This window comes from Acanthamoeba castellanii (assembly GCF_000313135.1).
Source record: "Acanthamoeba castellanii str. Neff unplaced genomic scaffold scf7180000084768, whole genome shotgun sequence".
In the NCBI taxonomy this organism is placed as follows: Eukaryota; Discosea; order Longamoebia; family Acanthamoebidae; genus Acanthamoeba; species Acanthamoeba castellanii.
Genome location: NW_004457618.1, coordinates 294,147 through 313,294, shown reverse-complemented (window position 1 = coordinate 313,294; position 19,148 = coordinate 294,147). Strand labels below are relative to the sequence as shown.

The window sequence follows — 19,148 nt, the reverse complement described above, 5'->3', positions numbered from 1 at the left end:
GCGCTCTTCTTGGCCGCCTCGCTCACCACGCACCACCTCTTGGCCAACAGGAAGAGGAAGCGAGGCTGTCCGAGTTCAAGAAGCAGAACTTTGAGCTCATCAAGGAGTTCATCGCCACGCACGACGTCTCGTGCGATTTCTGCAGCCACGGCTGCGTAACAACCATCCCACTCCCCGACGTGACTGCTGACAATCAACACTCACGCGCCCACTCACACGCTTTCGCTCTGCTGCAGCTCGAGCTCGCCCGACACGAGTCGGAAGCCGTCTTCTTGAAGGACTACATGGAGCAAGTCAAGGCTACCAATCCCGACCTGGGCCTCGAGTGGTGGGACAAAGAGAAATGCGAGTGCGTGTGCCATTTCTTTGCTTTCGTTGCGTGTCGTGTGCGTGTCGTGCTATATGTTGACCACCACCATCATCATCATCGTCGCCATTGGCATCCAAAGGCAGGAGGCGCACTCGCCGAGCTTCCTGGGCGGGCTCTACCAGCCCACCGCGGCGTCCTTCTACCCGGCGAAGGTCGTCTACGCCCTGGCCCGCGAGGCCAGGAAGCTGGGCGGCGTCCAGATCATGACCAACACGCCCGTGCTCGACATCACGGAAGACCAGCCGCACCACTACCGCCTGCGAACCGCCAACGGTGGCGAAGTCACCACCTCGTGTGTGGTCCACGCCACCAACGCATGGTACGCGCCTCATGACGGTCGTCGCAGCGCTTCGTTTTGTCGGCGCTGACCTATCGGGTAACGTAACGTTTTTCCACCGAAGGGCTCCCGCGTTGGTACCCTCGCTGGCGGGGCTGATCGTGCCGGTGCGAGGACAGGCCCTCATCACTTCGCCCATCTCGCAGCTGCGCTGGCTGCGTAACTTGGTGCGCTGCGTCCCACACCTCTCATCTCATCTCTGGGGTGAGCAGGGCCGTGTGAAGCATAGCTGACATTCCACAATCACTGCATCGCAGGCGTTCGATGACGGCTTCCAGTACATGATCCAGCGAGAGGACGGGCGGATCGTATTGGGTGGCATGCGCTGGGTCACGCCGACCAAGGTGCGTCCCTTCCAACTACGCATTCGTCAAAGCTCGACCAACACACACCCACCACCCACCCACCACGCACGCACACCGCACACGACACGGCACACGCACGCACGCACGCACGCACGCACGCACCGCTAGGAAAGGGACACGCTGGACGACTCGATCTGTGTGAGGGAGATCAGCGAGAAGCTCCACGAGTTCCTCGAAGAGAACTTCCCCAGCCTGCAGGAGGACAAGGTACCCAGCCTCCCACCATCGCGCTCGACTGCTACGGGCGCACTGCAGCGAATGGGGCGTAGCTGGCTCACCACCGGCCCTCTCGCATGCGCCGGCACCACTTGAAAGGGCCAAGGCGTGGGCGAGGGCAAGATTCCGTTTCGGGTCGAGCACGAGTGGACGGGCATCATGGCCTACAGCAAGGATGGGGCGCCGCTCGTCGGCCCTCTCACCCCACTGGCCCCGCTCGAAGGTCCGATAGTGTGTGTGTGTTGTGTTGTGTGTTGTGTGTTGTGTGTGTTGTGTGTTGTGTGTGTTGTGTGTTGTGTTGTGAGTGTGTTGTGTCTTACTTGCGCACGACAGGAGGAGTGCGCGCGGGTCAGTACATCGGCGCGGGCTACACGGGCAACGGCATGGCCAACTGCTTCGCCGCGGGAAAGTCGCTGGCCGAAATGATCTCCGGCCAGCTGCAGCCGGAGGTTAGCTCCCCCCCTCCACCCCCCCCCAGTCCATTAATTAATTCAGTAGCGGTTGTGCGCCTGTGGTGCTAAGGAGCCCCCCTTTCCACCAAACAGGACTGCATACAATGTCTGCTGCCCTCGCGCTTCTTCGACGACGCCAAGCGGAGGGAGATTGAGCGACAGGCCGAGGAGGAGGACGACGACAATGAATGGTACTAGTCGAGTAAGCCTCGCTACCGCCGGTGAGCCAGGTACCAGATGACGCCCGTATGAGGCCGTAGCCTTGAGCCTTTGCTGAGCCGGTGCGAATCGATTGATCTCTGATGCCTCCATTCTTCACAGTTTTGGTGACACTGCCAACGCGGCTCGCGGCCTCGTTCACCTTTTTTCAAATTTGTCATCACAAGGTGGGGATCGAACCGGTCATGCTGGCTTGTGGGGTGCCTCGAGGGTCGATCGTTCTATGTACTGTGGCGGGACCTTGGCCGCCCCGCTTACAAACACACACAAAGAGAGCACCCAGAGCCAACCCGCTCACTTTTCCTCGCCAACGTTCGCGATCACCTTGGTCTGGGCCGTATTTTTGGGCCACAAAGTGACCGGTGTGGTGCAGTTGTGCTCTCGAAGCGATCACCATCACCACCAATACAGCGCCGCTGGGGATGTGGGTGGAAGGGACACCATGAAGCCCATGTCGGCCATGGCTACACAATGGCCGCCTTCCACCACTCCCGGAAATTTCGCGGACGGCGAGTGTTCTTTGGTCGGTGGCTTGTGTGCACCGCCACTCGGTTTTCAGCGCCCTGCAGCGACCAATGGCCGAGCCACCAGGCGGCACGGGACACCAAAGTATAAAGAGTGGGCCGCCAGCAGCACCTTCACTTCATCAACATCTTCTCCAGCTCTCAACCAAGACCCACAAAGCAAACAACCACTCTCCTCTCTTTCAAGCTTCAGCAAGAAGACACTACAAGACGATGATGTCGAGAATCGCGGTTTGCATTGGAGCCTTCGTGGTCCTTCTTGTGGCGAGCGCCCTGGCTGGGCCGGTGACGCTCAACGGCGCCAAGATCAGCGCCACCTTCAACCCGACAGGCGGCAGCGTCAAGATTTGGGAGACGGGCACCAACAGGATCTTCACCCACTCCTTCACCAAGATCCAGGAGGTGGCCGCCGATGGTGGGGTCGTCAACGCCGTCAACTCGTTCGCCGATCTCACCTTCAACGTACGTTGTTCATTTCTTTTGCGCTCAAGTTTGACGATGTTGCAAACTAACGTCAACAACATCAACATGGCCACATGAACATTGCAGGACCCGACCACGCCGCAGCAGGAGACGTTCCAGGGCGTCAACTCGACGGTGGTGAGCCTCTCGGGCAACGTCAACGTGGCCGTCGCCGGCAGTAACGCCACCACCACCGCCAACGTCAACGTCCGCTTCTACGTCTTCAACGACGAGGGCAAGATCACCTACGGCACCAAGGTGCGCCCTCTTCATTCACAGCACGACACACACCCGAAACACGACACGACACGACACTCACCGCACACACACGCGCATCATTTTACGCAGACCTACCCTGTGGCGCCCGGCAGCATTGAGATCATCTACACCATCTCGGGCTGGCCCGTGGAGGACACCGGCAACAAGCTCAACTTCTTCGTGCGCATCGGCACCCCGGGCAAGACCGCGTCGTGGAACAGCCCCGAGCTGCGCTTCTTCGACGGCGCGTCGCTCATCTTCGCCCCCGACTCGGCCAACAGCAACGGTCAGGCCGCCGTGAAGGTGACCCCGACCATGGGCAGCGGCGCCGTCAACATCCAGATGCAGTTCCAGGCCGCCAACAGCATCGAGTACGACCCGCTGTGGAGCGTCGAGGGCGAGAGCTCGAGCGCCGCCACCCTGTCGCCCTTCATCACCTCCGTCCTCTTCTAAGTTCTATTCTAGAGAGGACCACTTCCTTCCCCCTCAAGCTGAGACTACTTCTTTCCTCTTCTTCTTTCCCCTTCCGCGAGACATTTGTTGTACCTCATTTGAATAAAGACCTTCCTTCTCTACGCTCGCCCCATCGGCACACGAAGCGCGCTGCCTTATCTCTCAACATTCTTAGCCTTGTCGATCTCCCCGTTGCCGCTCCTCTTCGCCTGCTCTCTGGTGACCCCAACCGGGGCTCAACCGAACACGCACATCTATCAAGGGACAATGTTGGTCCGCCCCCTCTTTGCGGCCCTGACCCAAACAGACGATTTCGCTGGCGTCGTTGCAACCGCCAAGTACGGCGAACCGGGCCTTCCGCCCCGCTTCGTGCCTTACTACTACGACCAAGGCGCCCCAGGTGGGAGCCTCTGTTCGGCAGGGCCGTCGTGGTGACCCACAACCTGCCCAAGCTCCCCACACACCACACACCACACACCACACACACCATAACCATAGCGGCGGCCACAGGCATCGAACACACGAACTTGTCGTCGCACAACATCATGGCGTCGGCGGACGGTCGATTTCGGGTGTCCGGCTTTGGGCTCACCAGGGTCAAGTCCTTCCTTCGCGACAAGGGCCACGCTCGTGACGACGACGGGTTCGTCTCGGAGTGGCTCGCCCCCGAGTTGCGCGACGACGCACGCTACGCCCCGCACGCTGGCAAGGCCGACGTCTACTCATTCGGCGTCGTCATGAGGCACCATCCCTCCCCAAAACTGGCGAAGAGCGTTGTCCGCGACGAGTACCCGCCTCTCCCCCTCCCCAGACGCCTACCCACAGTCCCTGCGGGCTACCTCGCACTCATGCACCAGTGCTGCTCACTTCATCCCATCAACCGGCCCTCCTTCTCACACATCAAGTCTTGCCTCGGCGACTTGGCGAGCTCCTTGTAGTCACCTCTTCAAGTTGGTCTGTTTCTTTTTTCAATACACTTCTGTCCGCCCCTCCTTCTGGGCTGGTCAGGGGGACGGGGCCTTGGGCGAGCCGCCCTCGGCGATCTCGTCGCCGTCGTTGACGTCGTCGAGACCCAGGAACTGGTCCGAGCGGAGCTTGAGCCGACCCGCCAGCTTGCCTGCAGGGCGAGTGTAAGATGTGAGCCAGCGTAGCACTTCGTGTCGTGCGCGTCGTGAGCGAAGAAAAAGAGTCGGTCGCGTACCGAGATCGAAGTGGTTGCCGATAATGTTCCGTTCGGCGATGTACTCGATCAGCTTTTTGAAGAAGAGGCGGTTGGCGAGGACCTGCCTGTGTTCGGCTCCCTCGAGCTCTTCGATCTTGAGCTTCGGGATCTCATTGCGCCAGCGCGCGCAGTGATTCAACGACGCGTACGTCACTGTGTGTGCGGTGTGTGCGTGTGCGGTGCGTGCGTGTGCGACGACAACCGTGTCAAACAACACACATCAATCGCAAGCTTTCTGAGAGAGAGGCGTACCAGTGCCGTCACCGCAGATGTGAGCGTCGACGCCGGTCAACTCGCGCACGATTCCTTGCTTGGTGCGCGGGGTCTCCCACACAATGCCCTGCGTCGCAGGGATCAGTCAGCACACGACCAGCCCAGGCCGCCCCACCAAAAGCAAGGCAAGAAGAGCGGAGGGGGACATATGCGGGGAAGGGCGACCCACCTTCTTCACGGCAAAGCCCTCGGACTCAAGCTGGGTCCGCTGCGCCTTGGAGATCGAGTCGTCCAACACAATGCAGCCGGCCGCGTCGCGCTTGAACACGTAGCCTATCTCCGTCTCCAAGTTGACGCCTGTGTGCGTGTGCGGTGGTGCGTGTGCGTGTGCGGTGGCGTCAGTGACTTTGCATGTAGGTGTGCGTGCGGTGCGTGGCGGTACCGTAGATGGCGTAGAGGCGGTCGACAGGCGGAGGCTTGAGAATGTATTCGTCCTTGTGCTCGCCTCCGAAGAGCGGATTCTTGCGCATGTACTCCTCATAGAACATCATCGGCCCCTGCACACACACACACACACACACACACACACACACACACACGGCGCAGGCGTGTGTCGTGTGTCGTGTGTCGTGTGCGTGTCGTGCGATGATGCGTGCGTGCGCGTGTGCGGGCAGTCATACGTGAGCAGCGACTTCGGAGGTGAGGAAGTCGCGGAAGTGCATCGGCTTCGGGCAGGCGTCCACCGCGTCGTTCTGGAATCCCATGAATGAGTTGTTGTCTGGTCTACGAGAATTTAACATAGGGACTCGCTGTGGTGGAGCACACGCGTACCAGGTGCGTGAACGACTCGAGGCCGGACGTGAGGTGGTGGTGCAGCTTCTCGCAGCCCACCGGGAGCAGGCACGCGGTCGACGCTGATTGTTACAAGCGGTGAGTGTCAGGAGTGTGTGCGTTGTATGTGCGTGCGTGCGTGTGTGTGTGTGTGTGCGTGCGTGCGTGCGAATTGTGTGTGTGTGTGTGTGTGTGTGTGTGTGCATGCGTGGAGGGGAGGGGTACAAATGCGGTGGCCGAAGGTGATGGCTTCGACGTCGGTGAGGAAGGCGTCGAGCCCGAACTTCTCGCCCGTCGCCAGGGCGCGAATTGTCTTCGAGGCGCCCAGCCACGGCGCACCCACGGCGACGAACGTGTGCACTGCATGCCCGACACACTCGTCAGTCGTCGCTCCACGCACACGCCCAAACGCACACGCACGACCGCACCGCGCGTACCATTGGTGGAGATCCACTTGCGTCCGTTGGTGGGGTCGGTGTGGCACACCCAGTTGAGGAAGTACTGGATGACGCGGTTGCCCATGCTGTGGCCCATGAGCACCACGGGCGAATTGTTGCGAACGCACATGTCCTGAATGTCCTGCTTGAGCTGCGTGAAATAGCCGTCGCGCTCCTCGAGGTGGTGCAGCGGCAGACGCCAATCGTACTACATCCGCCAAAGTCACCCGCACTCGATCAGCTCACAGTCATGAACGCACGCACGCACACACGCACACAGAGAGCACACGCACACGCCACACGCCACACGCCACACGCCACACGCCACACGCCACACGGCACAAGAAGAGGGGCACGTACGCCGGCGGCCAGGAGATTGTCGCCGTAGACGTAGCCGAGCTGTTGGAGGTTCTCGACCAGCGGACCCATCACCTGTTTTGCGCAGTTGACGGGCTGGGTCAGGGCCACTTTCCTTCCCTCCTCCGACAGGGGGAAACTTGAGTGGAGAGGGGGACGCTTACGTAGGAGAGCGGCGCTGTGAGAGCGCCCGGGTCGAGATAGGTGACCGCCTCTACTCCCTTGACCGGCCTCACCTTGATACCTGTGCGTGTGCCATTATTACGTGTGTGTGCGGTGGTACGTGTGTGCGTGTGTGCGTGTGCGTGCGATACACGTGTGCGGTCGGGTGTGTGCGTGTGCGTGCAATAGGTGAGCGTGATGATTGAAGAGGCGCAGGGTCGGCGGCGGGTTACCTTCGGGGTCGGAGATGCCGTCCTCCTGCAGGCACAGGTGCTGAATCCAGCGGTTCTTGAAGGCCCGCTCGACGGCCGGGTCGACAGCAGAGACGGCGGTGGTCTCCATCGACGTCGTCGACGACCCGAGCGACATGCCGAGCGAGGCGAGACGCGCCTCGGCGTCCTCCCACTCCTCCTCCAGCTCGATGGCCTCGAAGTCGCCCGTGATCGTCTTGCCATTCACATCCAGCCTTCGCGTCGCTCTTCCCTGGGTGAAGCGACTGCAGTGTGTGCATGTGCGTGTGCGGTGGTACGTGTGCGGTGAGAACGTGTACTGGGTTGGACCCGGTCGTGGGAGAGGGCGGACAGACCGGAATGAGAGGGCCTCGCGGCTGATCTTGGAGAGGGAGAGCCACACCCGCTGGCCCTTCCACTTCTCGTAGCCCTCCACCACCTCCAAGCTCGTCGACCCGAAGCCTGATCATGCCAGGAAATAAATAAATAAATAAAATGAATGAATGAATAATAAATAATAAGATAAATAGACAAATAAATAAATGGATAAGTAAATAATAAATAATACGCACCGGGCACCAGGATGATGGGCAGATTGGGCGCCCAGCCCTCCTCGGCCATTCGCCTGCCGATTTTCCTGCGGACGAGAGTGGACCATAAGTGGTGATGGTGATGGTGGTGGGGAGCGACGATGTAGTGTACTTGTCGAGCCCGTCTTGCGTGGGCGGGGGAGCCACCAGGGTGATCCACTTCTCGTCGAAGCCCTCGCTCAGCTCCTCCACGCGGATGCTCGCGTCTCCGATCGCCTCGGACTTGCCTGTGTCCCATTCTTAGGTCCAGTCTGTCGACAACAATCACTTCACACCTACACGGCCGGCGTACCCACGACGTCCCAGTCGTACACGTCGACTTCGACGGCGAGCCCCTCCACCGAGCCGGCCGGTATGTGATAGTAGAACGTCTGCAGCATATCATATATGTGTAATATTTACACATATATATATAAATAAAATAGTGTGAGAATGTGAGTGGGGGCGAGCAACGACAGTGTGAGTCCAAGTGCGCACCTCGCCCCAGGTCGGGTCCAGCGAGTTGGTGACCTTCTTGGTGCGGAACCTGCCATTGTCCATTGGGGGGGGGGGCAATGCGTGGTCAGCTGACGCCGGTCATTTTCTCTGTGCATTACAGCAGAGTGTGGGGGAATGTACCGTTTTCCGTTGAGGGAGAGCACGCAGTACGGGTCGGAGGTTCCGCCCGAGTCCAGCGCAAGCAGCTTGCGGGCCTCCACGACTGTCGGAAGGAGAGGTCGGATGCGTGTGAGACACCCGATTGGCCGTTATTGATCACGAACGGGGCAGAAGCGCGTACCGGTGATGGTGAGGTATCCGCCCCAGTTGCCCAACGGCGGATTGTAGAGCGTCTTAATGTGCAGCTCACCGGCGAACCGATGCTTCTCCCTCTTGCGCTGCCGCCGCTCGCGCTCAGCCCTGCATCGATGCCATAGAGCTTAATCATCAGACACACGCACGCGCACGTCATCACACGCACACACGCATACAGCGCACTCGCCACACGCATGCACGCACACATCACCGCACACGCATGCACGCACACAGCGCAGTCGCGCATAGGAATATCGAGGTTCGTACTTGCAGGCTGCGATGGCCTCGTCGTTGAGCTCTTCGTTGGGCTTGACGTCGAGGTCGATCCGCCCGGAATCTGGGTCTTGTAGTGGATGCGCAGCAGGACCTCCCCGTGCACCGAGTTCTGGCGCGATTTGCTCGGGTGAAGCGGGAACCACCTCCGCACCTCCCTAGCATCGGGCCACGCACACGTGTGAGCAATGTGTGCCTGGCCAGCCCCTTGACGACCAGTCTCACGACCGAGAATAGGGCGCGCGTACGTGTTGTGCGGAATGTCGCGCTTCTTGAGCATGATGCGGCCCTGAAGGAGACGGAGGAAAAAGATCAGCGCTACACAATCGTACTTTGTGGTCACGTGCCCCGGCGTGCGGTCAGGTGGTACCATGAAGTCGTCGCGCGAGATTCGGTCGTGATCCCAGCACGACAGCGTCACCGAGTCCACGGAGTCGTCCAGCTCACTGTGGATGCGAGACCAGTGAGTTCTCTTTGAGAAACGACGAGAGCGCACAAGTGAGGTGAGAAGTAGTAGCGTACAAGGCCACTTGTTCGTTCCAGACCGGGTTGAGCTAAGGTGCGACACGTTTTTCAACGTTCGCGGTTAGGGTGGTAAAGAGCAAAGAGCGAAAAAAGCGAAGAAGAACAACGAAGAGTCATGTACCGATTTGTGGACCACGGGAGTCAGAGCCGGCTGGCCAATCACCTTGCCATGGACGTCCACCATGGACACGCGCAGGTAGGGGTCACTCTTGCCTGGCGTGATCAAGCACACACCACAGCCGCCGTACAGACCAGGTTTCAGCATTGCATAGAGAGCTGAGAGGTGGGCGTGTGGTTGGGTGAACGTTGTGTGTTTACCGTTCATGTCGGTGGAGACCAGGTTGCGCGCCTCGATAATGTCAATGAACAGCAGGTGCCGCGGCTTGGACTGGAACGCCGGCCGATGTGTGAGTGAAACACCCGCGAAAGAGATACACGCAACACGCACTAACGCACACACGCGCACGACACTGCTGAGAGGGAGCGCGAATGTACGCGTGGAGCGAGCATGGTGCGAAGAATGGCCGCTTGGCTGGCCTGTTTGATGTAGGCCTCGAACCGTTCGTTCCACTTCTGGCGGTGCTTGTCCTGCACGCGTCGGGTTGAGTTGGCCATTGAGCCATCACCACCGGCGAGAAAAGTGGCAACTGCGCGGGGAAGAAGGACAAGCTGGAAGGGTACCATGCTCTTGGGCTTGTTCGGCTTCTTCAGGGCTCCGCGGACGCTCTTCGTCTTCTTGAGGGTCGGCAGGTCCTTGAGCTGACGGCGAAGTACATCACACGGCGGAATGTCAGTCAGCGGCCAAACCACCACTACGGCGAAATGAGAGAGAGAGAGAGAGGAAGAAGCTTAGGTACCACGGTGTTCAGTTCGGCGAGCTCCTCAAAGGTGCGGTCAATGTAGTAGACGCCCTGCGAGGTGGTCACTTCCAGCTCGTACAGCTGTGTGACCGTCAGCGAAATAAGGAGGAGCGGCAGCAACCATCACAGGGAAAAATAATCAAATAATTAAAAAAGAATAAAAAAGAATAAAAAATGTTGTCCTATGCCCAAAAACACGTTTGCGTGTGCTTGTGACCGTCAAGAATAATCAAGAATTAAAAAAACAATATTAAATTGAGGCCTTCTGGAAGAACGAAAGAGGAGAAGAACGAAAGGGGGGAGGTGGTCCGTACGATGGAGGTCTTGGAGTGGACGGAGAGGAGGGGGCTGGTGCGGGTGACTTTGCAGGCCGTGAGCGTGACGTCGTCGGCCGCGGCGAGGTCCACCCGCAGCTGCGGCGAACCCGGGCACGGCGCCACCCGCGACACCGTCCGGCCGTCGATCATCGACCCCTGCCGGTGGTCGAACACCTCCTTCTTGAAGTTGAACATCTCTTCTCGCTTCTCTTCTCTTCGCGGTCTCGGCTCGAGCTCGAAGGAGTTGAGTTGTAAAGCGTGGTGTCGTGCCTTCGCGGCTTGTTCGAGTTTGAAGTGTTCCGGCGCTTCCTCCTTTTTGTTTATCGTCAACCTGGGTTCGTTCGCTGCTCGCTCGCCTGTGGTCGTTGTGGTGCGGTTCGACTCCGTGGGCCGTTGCTCGGGATCGCGCAGACGAAAAAGTCGCGCATTTGGTGAAACTCGAGCTTTTAATTTGTCGACACTAGAGCCGACACCCATTCGTCAAGGTGGCAAGGGGCGAGGGCTGTACGGGATGGGGCCGGGCTACTTGTGGTAGACGCGAGCGCCAAAGATGCTGCTGCCGACTCTTACGTTGGTGCTTCCCTCTTCGATCTGGTCAACGTTGTGTGCGAAATGAAGGCATAAGAGAAGACACACACTGGTGCGCAAAAACGGTGAGATGTTGATAAGATGGGGTACCGCAATCTTGAAGTCGTGGGACATGCCCATGCTGAGTTCGACCTGCTCCACGGGCAGACCGAGCTCGTCGCACACTTTCTTTCGGCACTCAACGAGTTTCTACCGTGTCGTGTACGAGAAGTGCAGGTCAGCAATCAACCGCGGATCACAACACACAACACAACACAACACAACACAACACAACACGCAACGCAACGCAACACACGGCAGGCAAAGAAGCAAGAGTTGGGAGTTGAGCGCGCGTAGGAGACTTACCCGGAAGTCCGGCTCCGGGTGCTCGTCAAATCGGCCGATGGTCATCAGGCCGGCAAAGTGCAAACGGCTGCACTTCTCCCTGATCTCCTTCACCACGTCCACCACCTTCTCCGGATCAGCGCCGCTCTTGCCTGCAAAGAAAAAGCACGCAAGACAAGGAAAACCACACGACACGACCAACGACACGACACGACACGACCAGTCAGCTCACGCGTCAAGACATTGTCTCAAGAGTTCAAGGGTGACCTACTCTCTTCGCCGGAGGTGTTGATCTGGACCAGGATGGAGAGCGGGGTGGTGCGTCCGGCGGCAGCGGCAGCCTTGTCGAGCGCAGTCGCGAGCTTGACGCTGTCGACAGTCTCAACGCAGTCGAGATTGGGCACGCTCAGCACTTGCTGCAGCCGACAGAGCACAACAACAACAACACCGCAGCACGAACCGAGAATCCATCAGGACGGGGTGAGTGCCAAAAACTAGCTCACGGCGCAAGGAGGACGCTGAGTGCTGAGTACCTTGCACTTGTTGGATTGCAGATGGCCGATAAACCGCCACTTGATGCCTTCGGGGAGCTGGTAGAGACGTGAGAAGAGCCAACAGCAGCAGCAGCCATACGTTGGTGGTGATTTGTGGGTGCGCGTAAGGTGCTGTGGGGGGGGGGTGATGCATACAACAGTGCCATACCTGCTTAGACTTCGTCACGAGCTCCTGGACGTAGTTCTCTCCGAAGTGGACGTGTCCAGCTTCAAAGCATGCGCGCACCAGTGCCGCCGGCTTGGTCTTGCTCACTGCCACCAGACGCGGCTGCATGTGGAATATGTGATTATTATTGATATAATATTGATTATTTGTAATTATCGATTATTTGTATGATGGCGAGTACCTCCTGCTTGAGGCCAAGCCGTTGTGACACTTCGGTGACTTCTTGTTGAATGCCATTGAGTCGCCGTACTACCTCCGCACACTCTTCAGCAGTGGGCTCTATGTTGAATTCGGGATTTTCCATCTCTATAGGCGAGCTCGTGCCCAATGAACGTGATTGAAACTGCAGGCGTAGTGCTGAAGAAGACGCAGGTGAAGGTCGAGCTGCAGAAGGGAACAAGCAGACAGTCGAGCCAACTCTACACGTCGAGATCGGCCTGCGCATCCACTGCGAGGTTTTTATTATTTTTTTCTTTGCGTATTTCCTTAGTAATTTCCTGTCATGTCGACAATGCAGTTTGTGCTCCGCCTCGGCGACCACTCGGCCTGTTGCTCTGGTTGCAACCAGCGGCCACGCTGCGTGAACGCGACCTAACGGCTGTGTTTGCAAAGAACGAAAGCGACGGGTTGCACAATAAAGAACGAAGAGAGGAAACAACGAAGACGAAGAAGATCAAGAAGGAGAAGGGACGATAGGTTAGACAGATAGCGCAGGAGAAGGGCGAGACAAAAAAAGATGGATGAAAAGGAGGTTAGTTCGGGTGGCGGAAGTGACGGCAACGAACTCGAAGACAACAAAAAGAAGAGAGAAAAGGCGCCGAAGGGAGGAGTTCAGTCCCTCAACGCCAGCCCCCGGCGAGGCTTCAGCCCTCGCTTCGGGCCGCCCCCAGAGAACCACCACCAGGCGAAGAAAAAGAAGAAGGGAAAGAAAGCACGAGATGGAGATGGAGATGGAGATGATAATATTGAGGAGGGGGGCTCGCGCGTTCGGGATCGAAGCAAGAGCCTGGACCACTCGGCCATGTCCGAGATCTCATCTCGCCTCCAAGAGGACAAGAAGGAGAAGAAGGAGAACAAGAAGAAGAACAATAGCAAGGGGGCGACTGCTACGCGGGAAGGACGAAGCGCTACCACGTTGGAGGCGCCCGGCCCATCGAAGCTGAACAGCAGCAAATCGAGGTCGTCGAGCGTGCGAAATGCCTTGACCTGCTTCATCCCCAGCAGCAAGGAATCGACCGCCATGGATGAAACGATGATCGACAAGAAGAAGATGGGCGACATGATTACCCTCGCCGCCGAGGCCGAAGACGACGATGGCGGAAGCGGCAAGCGCAAAAAGAAGAAAGCCGGCAAGAGCGGATCTACTTCATCATCTTCTTCGTCATCTTCATCCTTATCGTTGCCCGCGTCGCCCACGCGTGCGCCCACCGTCCATCATCATCGGCTCTCGGGCGGTATGGCCTTTGGCGATGACCAGCGCGGCCGCGGCGCCGCCGCAAAGAAGCACCGCCGCAACCTGTCGGCGCTCGAGGACCTGCAGTACAACAACGTTGTGGTGGTGGCGACCAACAACGGCACGGCGGCGCCAATGGCGATCCCCACGTCCTCCTCATCGCCCGCCCTCGACGCGCGTCCCTCCAAGGTGCGCATTCCCACGCGTCTTCCCGTGTCTTTCTGTGAGTGCGCCCGACTGCGTGCGGTGAGTGCGTGTGCGGTGAGCTTGTTGTCGTTCGTGCCTCGTGTTCGAGTTGCTATATTTGTCGTTTTATCGGTGATTGCGGCGATCGCTTTCATTTTGGGTCTCGAGATATCCCCACAGCAGCTCGCGCATCGCCCAATGTCGCTCCTCTCTTTCTCTTTTCAAACTACTCCGGCGCGTGCGCCATCGTCTTCGCTCTTCGTTCTTTGCTTTTCGTTCTTTTTGGTGTCAACGAAGAAGTTGGCTTACCGCCCGACACACAACGCAAACAACAGAAGAACACGCTGAGCCCGCACATGAGGAGCTCATCCGACCGGTTCTCGTACAACAGCAAACACAACAAGGAGAAGCTCAAGACGACCAAGGGCGGCGGCCGGCCGAACGAGCGCAACAGCAACGAACTCGCCGACCGACGGTCGTCGGGCCTCGCCAAGGAGAGCCGCACCGGCAACCGACACCGTTCCTCCTCTTCATCATCCGCGTCGTCTTCTTCTTCTTCGTCGTCCAGCGGCGACGAAGGCAGCGGCCACAAGAAGAAGAACAAGAAGAAGGAGAAGAAGAACAAGAAGAAGGACAAGCAGCGACAGCAGCAGCAGCAGCAGCAGCTGGGGTCGCCCAACTCGAAGGTGATGACCGCCAGCATGAGCTGGCGCGCCAAGAAGACGAGCCAGAGCGGCTCCGCCACCCCCGCGCCCGGCCCTGGCACCCAGATTATCATCAGTGCGTGTTGATCCCAACCCCAACCACCTTGCACATCGCAGTGAAGTCGGCTGACCTCCATTTTTATTACTTTTCTTTTTATTACTTTTGTTAGGTCCGCGCAAACCGGCGCCGGCCTTCCCCAAGAGCAAGCAGAGGCTTTCGTTCTCGGGCTGGCTGACCCACTTCAATGTTCAGCTCAACCCCGGAGGTATGCGCACGCGCGCACCACCGCACACACCGCACACGCACACACACCGCCCTCACGCGCACGTACTGATGTGACTTCTATGGCAGCGGCGGAGAATGGACCCAAGCGGAAATACAAGGAGGGGACGGTGGAGGGCTTCCTGGAGGACATCCAGCTGGACGAGCACGTCAACGAGCTGGTCAAGGTGCGAGGCATCGCCTCCATGGAGCGGCTGTTCGAGGTCACGACCCAGCAGTTCTACGACATGGACATCCCCACCTCCGACCTCCGGCTGCTCATCGAAGAAATCGGCAAACGCAAGAACCCGCCGGCAGTGGAGTCGCCCACCCCGCAAGGCGACAAGCCCGCCACGCCCCGGCAGAAGACGCCCCGAGCCCACAACAACTCCGCCGCCCAGCCGGTACCTTTTCTTTTTCTTTTTTATTGTAAAATAATATTTATCATTTATTCAAATCTTTTGAAAAACAAATATTAACATGTTTTTAGGACGCGACGGCGGCCGGCGGGGAGGAAGTGGCGGCGACGGAGACGAAGAGGAAGAGGAGGTCGACCAGGTCGGAGAAGCGACGGCTCGAGAAGGAGGCCGACGATGCGGCGGTGCTGCAGGCCTTGGAGCAGCGGCTCGGGGAGGAGGCCGACCGACGCGCCCGGGCCGAGCAGGAGAGAGACGAGGCCCTGCGCGCGCTCGAAGCCGAGAGGCAGCGGGCCGGCGACGTGGAGCGGAAGCTGGCGGAGGCCCTGGCGCGCATCCAGGCCCTCGAACAGAGCCTGGCCGCCGCCCAAGCCACCACCGCGGAGTCGACGAAAAAGAAAACGAAGGCGCCCAAGAAAACGAAAGCGAAAGCGAAGGCCAAGAAAGAGAAAGAAAGAGACGCCGCGACGGAAGACGCCGCGCGCAGCCGCCGCCGCCGATGGTGCCAAGCAAGACGCGGGTGTCGAGAGCGTGGCGAAGGGGGAGCACGATGACGTCAGCAAGGCCAAGGAGGCGACAGCGACCACCTCAGCACCGGGCGAGACTGCGGAGAAGGCCCACGGCGACGGGGACCGAGACGCGCCCGAGACGCCCGCCGAGGGCGATGGCGAGGGCGAGGGCGAGGGCCTGATCCAGTACCACTACCCGCTGCCCATCCGGGTCCCCTCCGGGCGGGTCAACCGGCTCAGCACCCGGCTCTCGCTCAAGGCCAAGTCGCCCGCAAGCCCGCGCGGAGCCAGCCCGCGCACCGTCGTCAACACCAACTCCTCCGAGGTACGTCATCTTGCGTGTGCGCGTGCGCGTGCGGTGGTGTGCGACGAGTGAGTAAACGAACGAAATGGAACGCCACAGGGGCGGATGCGGCAAGCGGAGAAGGAGACGTTCGAGCAGAAGCAGAACGACATTCGGCATTGGATCGAGGAGGCCACCAAGGAGTCGTTCCCCTCCGCCGACTTCTTCAAGTCCCTCCGATCCGGCGTACTCCTGTGCAAGTACGCCACCAACCCTCCACCCCCACTCAGCGTTGTCAATCGCTTTCCGTCGAAGGGCGCGCAGCGCTCACCAATCCATGGCGCAGGCTGCTCAATGTCATCTCGCCGGGCATCGTCAAGGAGGTGCACGTGGGCGACATGGTCTTCTACCAGATGGAGAACATCACCTACTTCGTCCAGGGCTGCCGCAAGCTCGGCGTCAAAACCGTCTTCGAGTACCGCCACCCCCAAAAAATAGCAAATAACACAACAACATCAATACTAATAACAATTCTTATTGAATAAAAAATAACTCTATTTTAAAAATATTGCAGGCCGGCCGATCTGTACCACGGCAAGAACCTGGAGGCGGTGCTGTCGTGCCTGGACGCGCTGGACCGATGGTCGCGGCGGAGCACCACCTACAAGGGACCCTTCCTGGTCCGATCGACGTCGCACTCGCAGTTCATCCGGTCGCTAAGCGGCAAGCTGATGCTCGACAAGGACGTCATCACCGCCAAGAAGGACAGCTCCAGCGAGATCCGGCCACCCACCCGCGTCGTCGCCGCTGCCAACCCCAACTGAGCCCAGGCTGGTGGCGTTGGCGGCATTCGCTGATTGATGAAGGCACTCTCTTTGTACACATATGATGATGATGATGATGACGATGGCGGTGGCGATCGTGTTGTCTCTGTGTCTTTATTGCGCGGCTCACTCGACATGTGCGGTGCCAAAGCCCTCGAGATAGGACGCGATGTCCTGTCGCAGCGTCTTCTCGCGGATCATGCGCCTGCGGCCGTCCAGATAGGCCATCGCCTCTGCGAACAAACACGTGCGTTGATGTCAGCACCGCACACGCGCCCACACATACAACACACAGACAACACACAGATCGTACCGGAGTAGGCGTTGGGTACCACCTTGCGTTGGTTGGCGCCGGCCTTGAAGTTGAAGTGGAACACGTTGCTGGGCTCGAAGGCCGTGCCGAAGTTGCCCACGTTGGCCTGCACCCGCACCTGCACCAGCGGAAAGCCCTGCTGCTGCTGCTTGGCGCCCCCAGTGGCGCTCTGCTGGTCGCGGTCCTGGTCCGACTCATAGTCGAGCGTGCTGGTCGAGGTGTAGACCACCTGGCTCTCCAGCGCGAGCACCGAGCCTTTGGGCCGAACGTTGCATGATCAACCAAAAGCGAGTGTCGTGTGTGCCGTGTCGTGTCGTGTCGTTGGTCGTTGGTCGTGTCGTTGGTCGTGTCGTGTGTGGTACCGATGTGCACGGGCCGCAGGAAGGAGACGTCGTCCATTGAGAGGAAGGTGGGCATCACGCCGGTGAAGAGCCCTGTGGTTGTGGTGGTGGTGATGATGATGATGATGAGCAGGAGGAAGAAGAGGAAGAAGGGGAATGATGAGGTCGTACCGCAGGTGACGTGCGCCAACTCAAAGGCTTGGCGCATGAGGAAGCCACCAAAGATGTTGCCGTGGATGTTACGGTTCTGCACAAGTCAAGCGTTGGCGGACAATCGAGGGACGTGTCACACACTGCGGCGGCGCACAGGTACCTGCGGGTGCGTCCACTGGGTGGACGAATGGCACGCGCTGGCCATCGGCACCTCAGACGCATCCTGCTGGGCCTGCCCTGCATCGGCGCAGCAAAAAACCAAAGTCGTAAGTCGTGTGTCGTGTGTGTCGTGTGTGTCGTGCGTCGTGTGTCGTGCGTCGTGTGTCGTGTGTGTGTGGTGTGTCGTGGTGTGTGGTGTGTGAAGATACCTTGGTGCATTTGGCGCGCAAACATGTCGTGCACGATCTTGATCTCGTCGAGCTTGGGCGGTTGTATGAGCAGCGAGGTCGCTGCGGCCTCCTTCCTCCGCGCAGCGTTGGAGGCGCCCTGGTCGTAGTGGCGCTTCTCCGCGGGCGAGACGGGCTCGAGCGGCGGGATGGGGTAGGCCTCGTTCACTCCGTTCCTGCGCGCCACCATCACAAAGTAGGCCACCAGATGCGGCGTCGCCTCTAGAACCAGCCCCATAGCCATCCGTCAGACAACGCACGACACACACGACACGACACACGACACACGACACACGACACACGACACGCACCGTCATTGCCTTGGGGGTCCTTTCTAACGGAGGAGACTTCGACGCGGACTTCGCTCGACGACTTGCCCACCCACGTCGTCATTCCTGTTTTGGTGGCGCGTTGAGATCGAATGGAATAGAGGCCTGGGTGGCGGTGGTGGCGGTGGTACCGCGCAGCTTGAGGTCGCGGTCGATGCTGATCGGGTTGAGCAGCATGATGCGATCGCAGGCGGCGGTGACGATGGTGGGCACCTCGAGGCCCTCCTTGCGTCGCTCCTCCAACTGCGCCACCCGCGGCGTGCCCAACGCGTGTGCATACCCGACACGCGCTTGATTGCGTGCATGTCAGACCAACATCGTGTGCGGTCGTGCGTGTGCGTGTGCGGTCGTGTGCGTGTCGTCATGCGGAGTGTACCAGCGAGGGTGTCGAGTTCCTCGAGGACCATGCCCAGTCGTATCTTGCCGGAGCTGTTGACGAAGGCCTCCTGGAGCCGTGGGTCGGTGCTGAACCGCAGGTCCCGCTCCACCAACGAGTCCCTCGGCCGCTTGGCCTTCGCGGTGCTGGTCGTGCTCATGTACGACACGCCTGTCGTGACGTGGTGCACCATTCAATCTCTGTTGCGGCGCAGCGATGTGGAAGTAAAGTAGGGTACCTCGTGGTCGTGCCACCAGCGACAGGGAGGAAGAGGAACAGAGACGAGGGCGGAGAAGCTTCAGTGGAGCTGCATTCATGCTCAGATTTCGCCGCATTGTGGGATTATTGGATAAATTTAAAATAAATAGCAGATCTGAGCGGAGAGAGAGCTTGAAGCTACTTCTTCACCGCGACCACATGTGGGGTTGTACAACCAAGAAGCCGCTGTCTCCTTGTTGTTGAAGTTCCGCCAACCCAAAAGGCTCCTGTCCCGCTACGTTTCGTTTAAGTTTGGAC

At 59.2% G+C, this 19,148-nt stretch overlaps 6 protein-coding genes and 1 pseudogene across 6 annotated transcripts in view; 4 read left to right on the top strand and 3 right to left on the bottom strand.

The window, feature by feature from the left end:
* ACA1_253480 (FAD dependent oxidoreductase domain containing protein) overlaps positions 1-1,938 on the top strand; it is a gene marked incomplete at both ends in the record, with an annotated part of 2,774 nt that extends 836 nt beyond the window's left edge. The window contains 10 exons of the mRNA XM_004367560.1: positions 51-125; positions 237-349; positions 450-689; positions 772-784; positions 827-874; positions 965-1,051; positions 1,181-1,279; positions 1,388-1,511; positions 1,622-1,737; positions 1,834-1,938. Coding sequence (XP_004367617.1) covers positions 51-125; positions 237-349; positions 450-689; positions 772-784; positions 827-874; positions 965-1,051; positions 1,181-1,279; positions 1,388-1,511; positions 1,622-1,737; positions 1,834-1,938 — 1,020 coding nt within the window. The remainder of the gene's footprint in view (positions 1-50; positions 126-236; positions 350-449; positions 690-771; positions 785-826; positions 875-964; positions 1,052-1,180; positions 1,280-1,387; positions 1,512-1,621; positions 1,738-1,833) is intronic.
* Positions 1,939-2,699: 761 nt separating this feature from the next.
* Positions 2,700-3,656, top strand: ACA1_253470 (uncharacterized protein; the record flags this gene model as incomplete). The annotated part of the gene is made up of 3 exons (XM_004367559.1): positions 2,700-2,945; positions 3,033-3,203; positions 3,294-3,656. The coding sequence occupies 3 exons, from the start codon at positions 2,700-2,702 to the stop codon at positions 3,654-3,656; spliced, it is 780 nt and encodes a 259-aa protein (XP_004367616.1).
* A 267-nt stretch (positions 3,657-3,923) lies between these two features.
* ACA1_253460 (protein kinase) lies at positions 3,924-4,594 on the top strand (the record flags this gene model as incomplete). Its single annotated transcript, XM_004367558.1, has 2 exons — positions 3,924-4,056; positions 4,167-4,594. The coding sequence occupies 2 exons, from the start codon at positions 3,924-3,926 to the stop codon at positions 4,592-4,594; spliced, it is 561 nt and encodes a 186-aa protein (XP_004367615.1).
* A 66-nt stretch (positions 4,595-4,660) lies between these two features.
* ACA1_253450 (C2 domain containing protein) lies at positions 4,661-10,660 on the bottom strand (the record flags this gene model as incomplete). The annotated part of the gene is made up of 28 exons (XM_004367557.1): positions 4,661-4,773; positions 4,858-5,031; positions 5,131-5,218; positions 5,321-5,448; positions 5,534-5,648; positions 5,772-5,843; positions 5,923-6,005; positions 6,148-6,282; positions 6,360-6,567; positions 6,720-6,836; positions 6,881-6,960; positions 7,112-7,361; positions 7,461-7,570; positions 7,681-7,745; positions 7,811-7,925; positions 7,991-8,069; positions 8,176-8,224; positions 8,317-8,398; positions 8,477-8,595; positions 8,721-8,921; positions 9,012-9,052; positions 9,134-9,235; positions 9,410-9,501; positions 9,607-9,676; positions 9,784-9,876; positions 9,970-10,047; positions 10,146-10,229; positions 10,463-10,660. 28 exons carry the CDS (start codon positions 10,658-10,660, stop codon positions 4,661-4,663), a joined length of 3,141 nt encoding a protein of 1,046 aa, XP_004367614.1.
* A 327-nt stretch (positions 10,661-10,987) lies between these two features.
* On the bottom strand, positions 10,988-12,542 carry ACA1_253440 (uncharacterized protein; the record flags this gene model as incomplete). Its single annotated transcript, XM_004367556.1, has 7 exons — positions 10,988-11,056; positions 11,144-11,242; positions 11,399-11,529; positions 11,649-11,793; positions 11,911-11,967; positions 12,080-12,199; positions 12,279-12,542. 7 exons carry the CDS (start codon positions 12,540-12,542, stop codon positions 10,988-10,990), a joined length of 885 nt encoding a protein of 294 aa, XP_004367613.1.
* A 576-nt stretch (positions 12,543-13,118) lies between these two features.
* ACA1_253430 (calponin domain containing protein) lies at positions 13,119-16,734 on the top strand (the record flags this gene model as incomplete). Its single annotated transcript, XM_004367555.1, is given in 9 exon segments — positions 13,119-13,739; positions 14,072-14,516; positions 14,611-14,706; positions 14,793-15,106; positions 15,193-15,638; positions 15,649-15,952; positions 16,031-16,170; positions 16,257-16,385; positions 16,485-16,734. 9 exon segments carry the CDS (start codon positions 13,119-13,121, stop codon positions 16,732-16,734), a joined length of 2,745 nt encoding a protein of 914 aa, XP_004367612.1.
* A 126-nt stretch (positions 16,735-16,860) lies between these two features.
* On the bottom strand, positions 16,861-18,967 carry ACA1_253420 (annotated as a pseudogene).
* Positions 18,968-19,148: the final 181 nt, after the last annotated feature.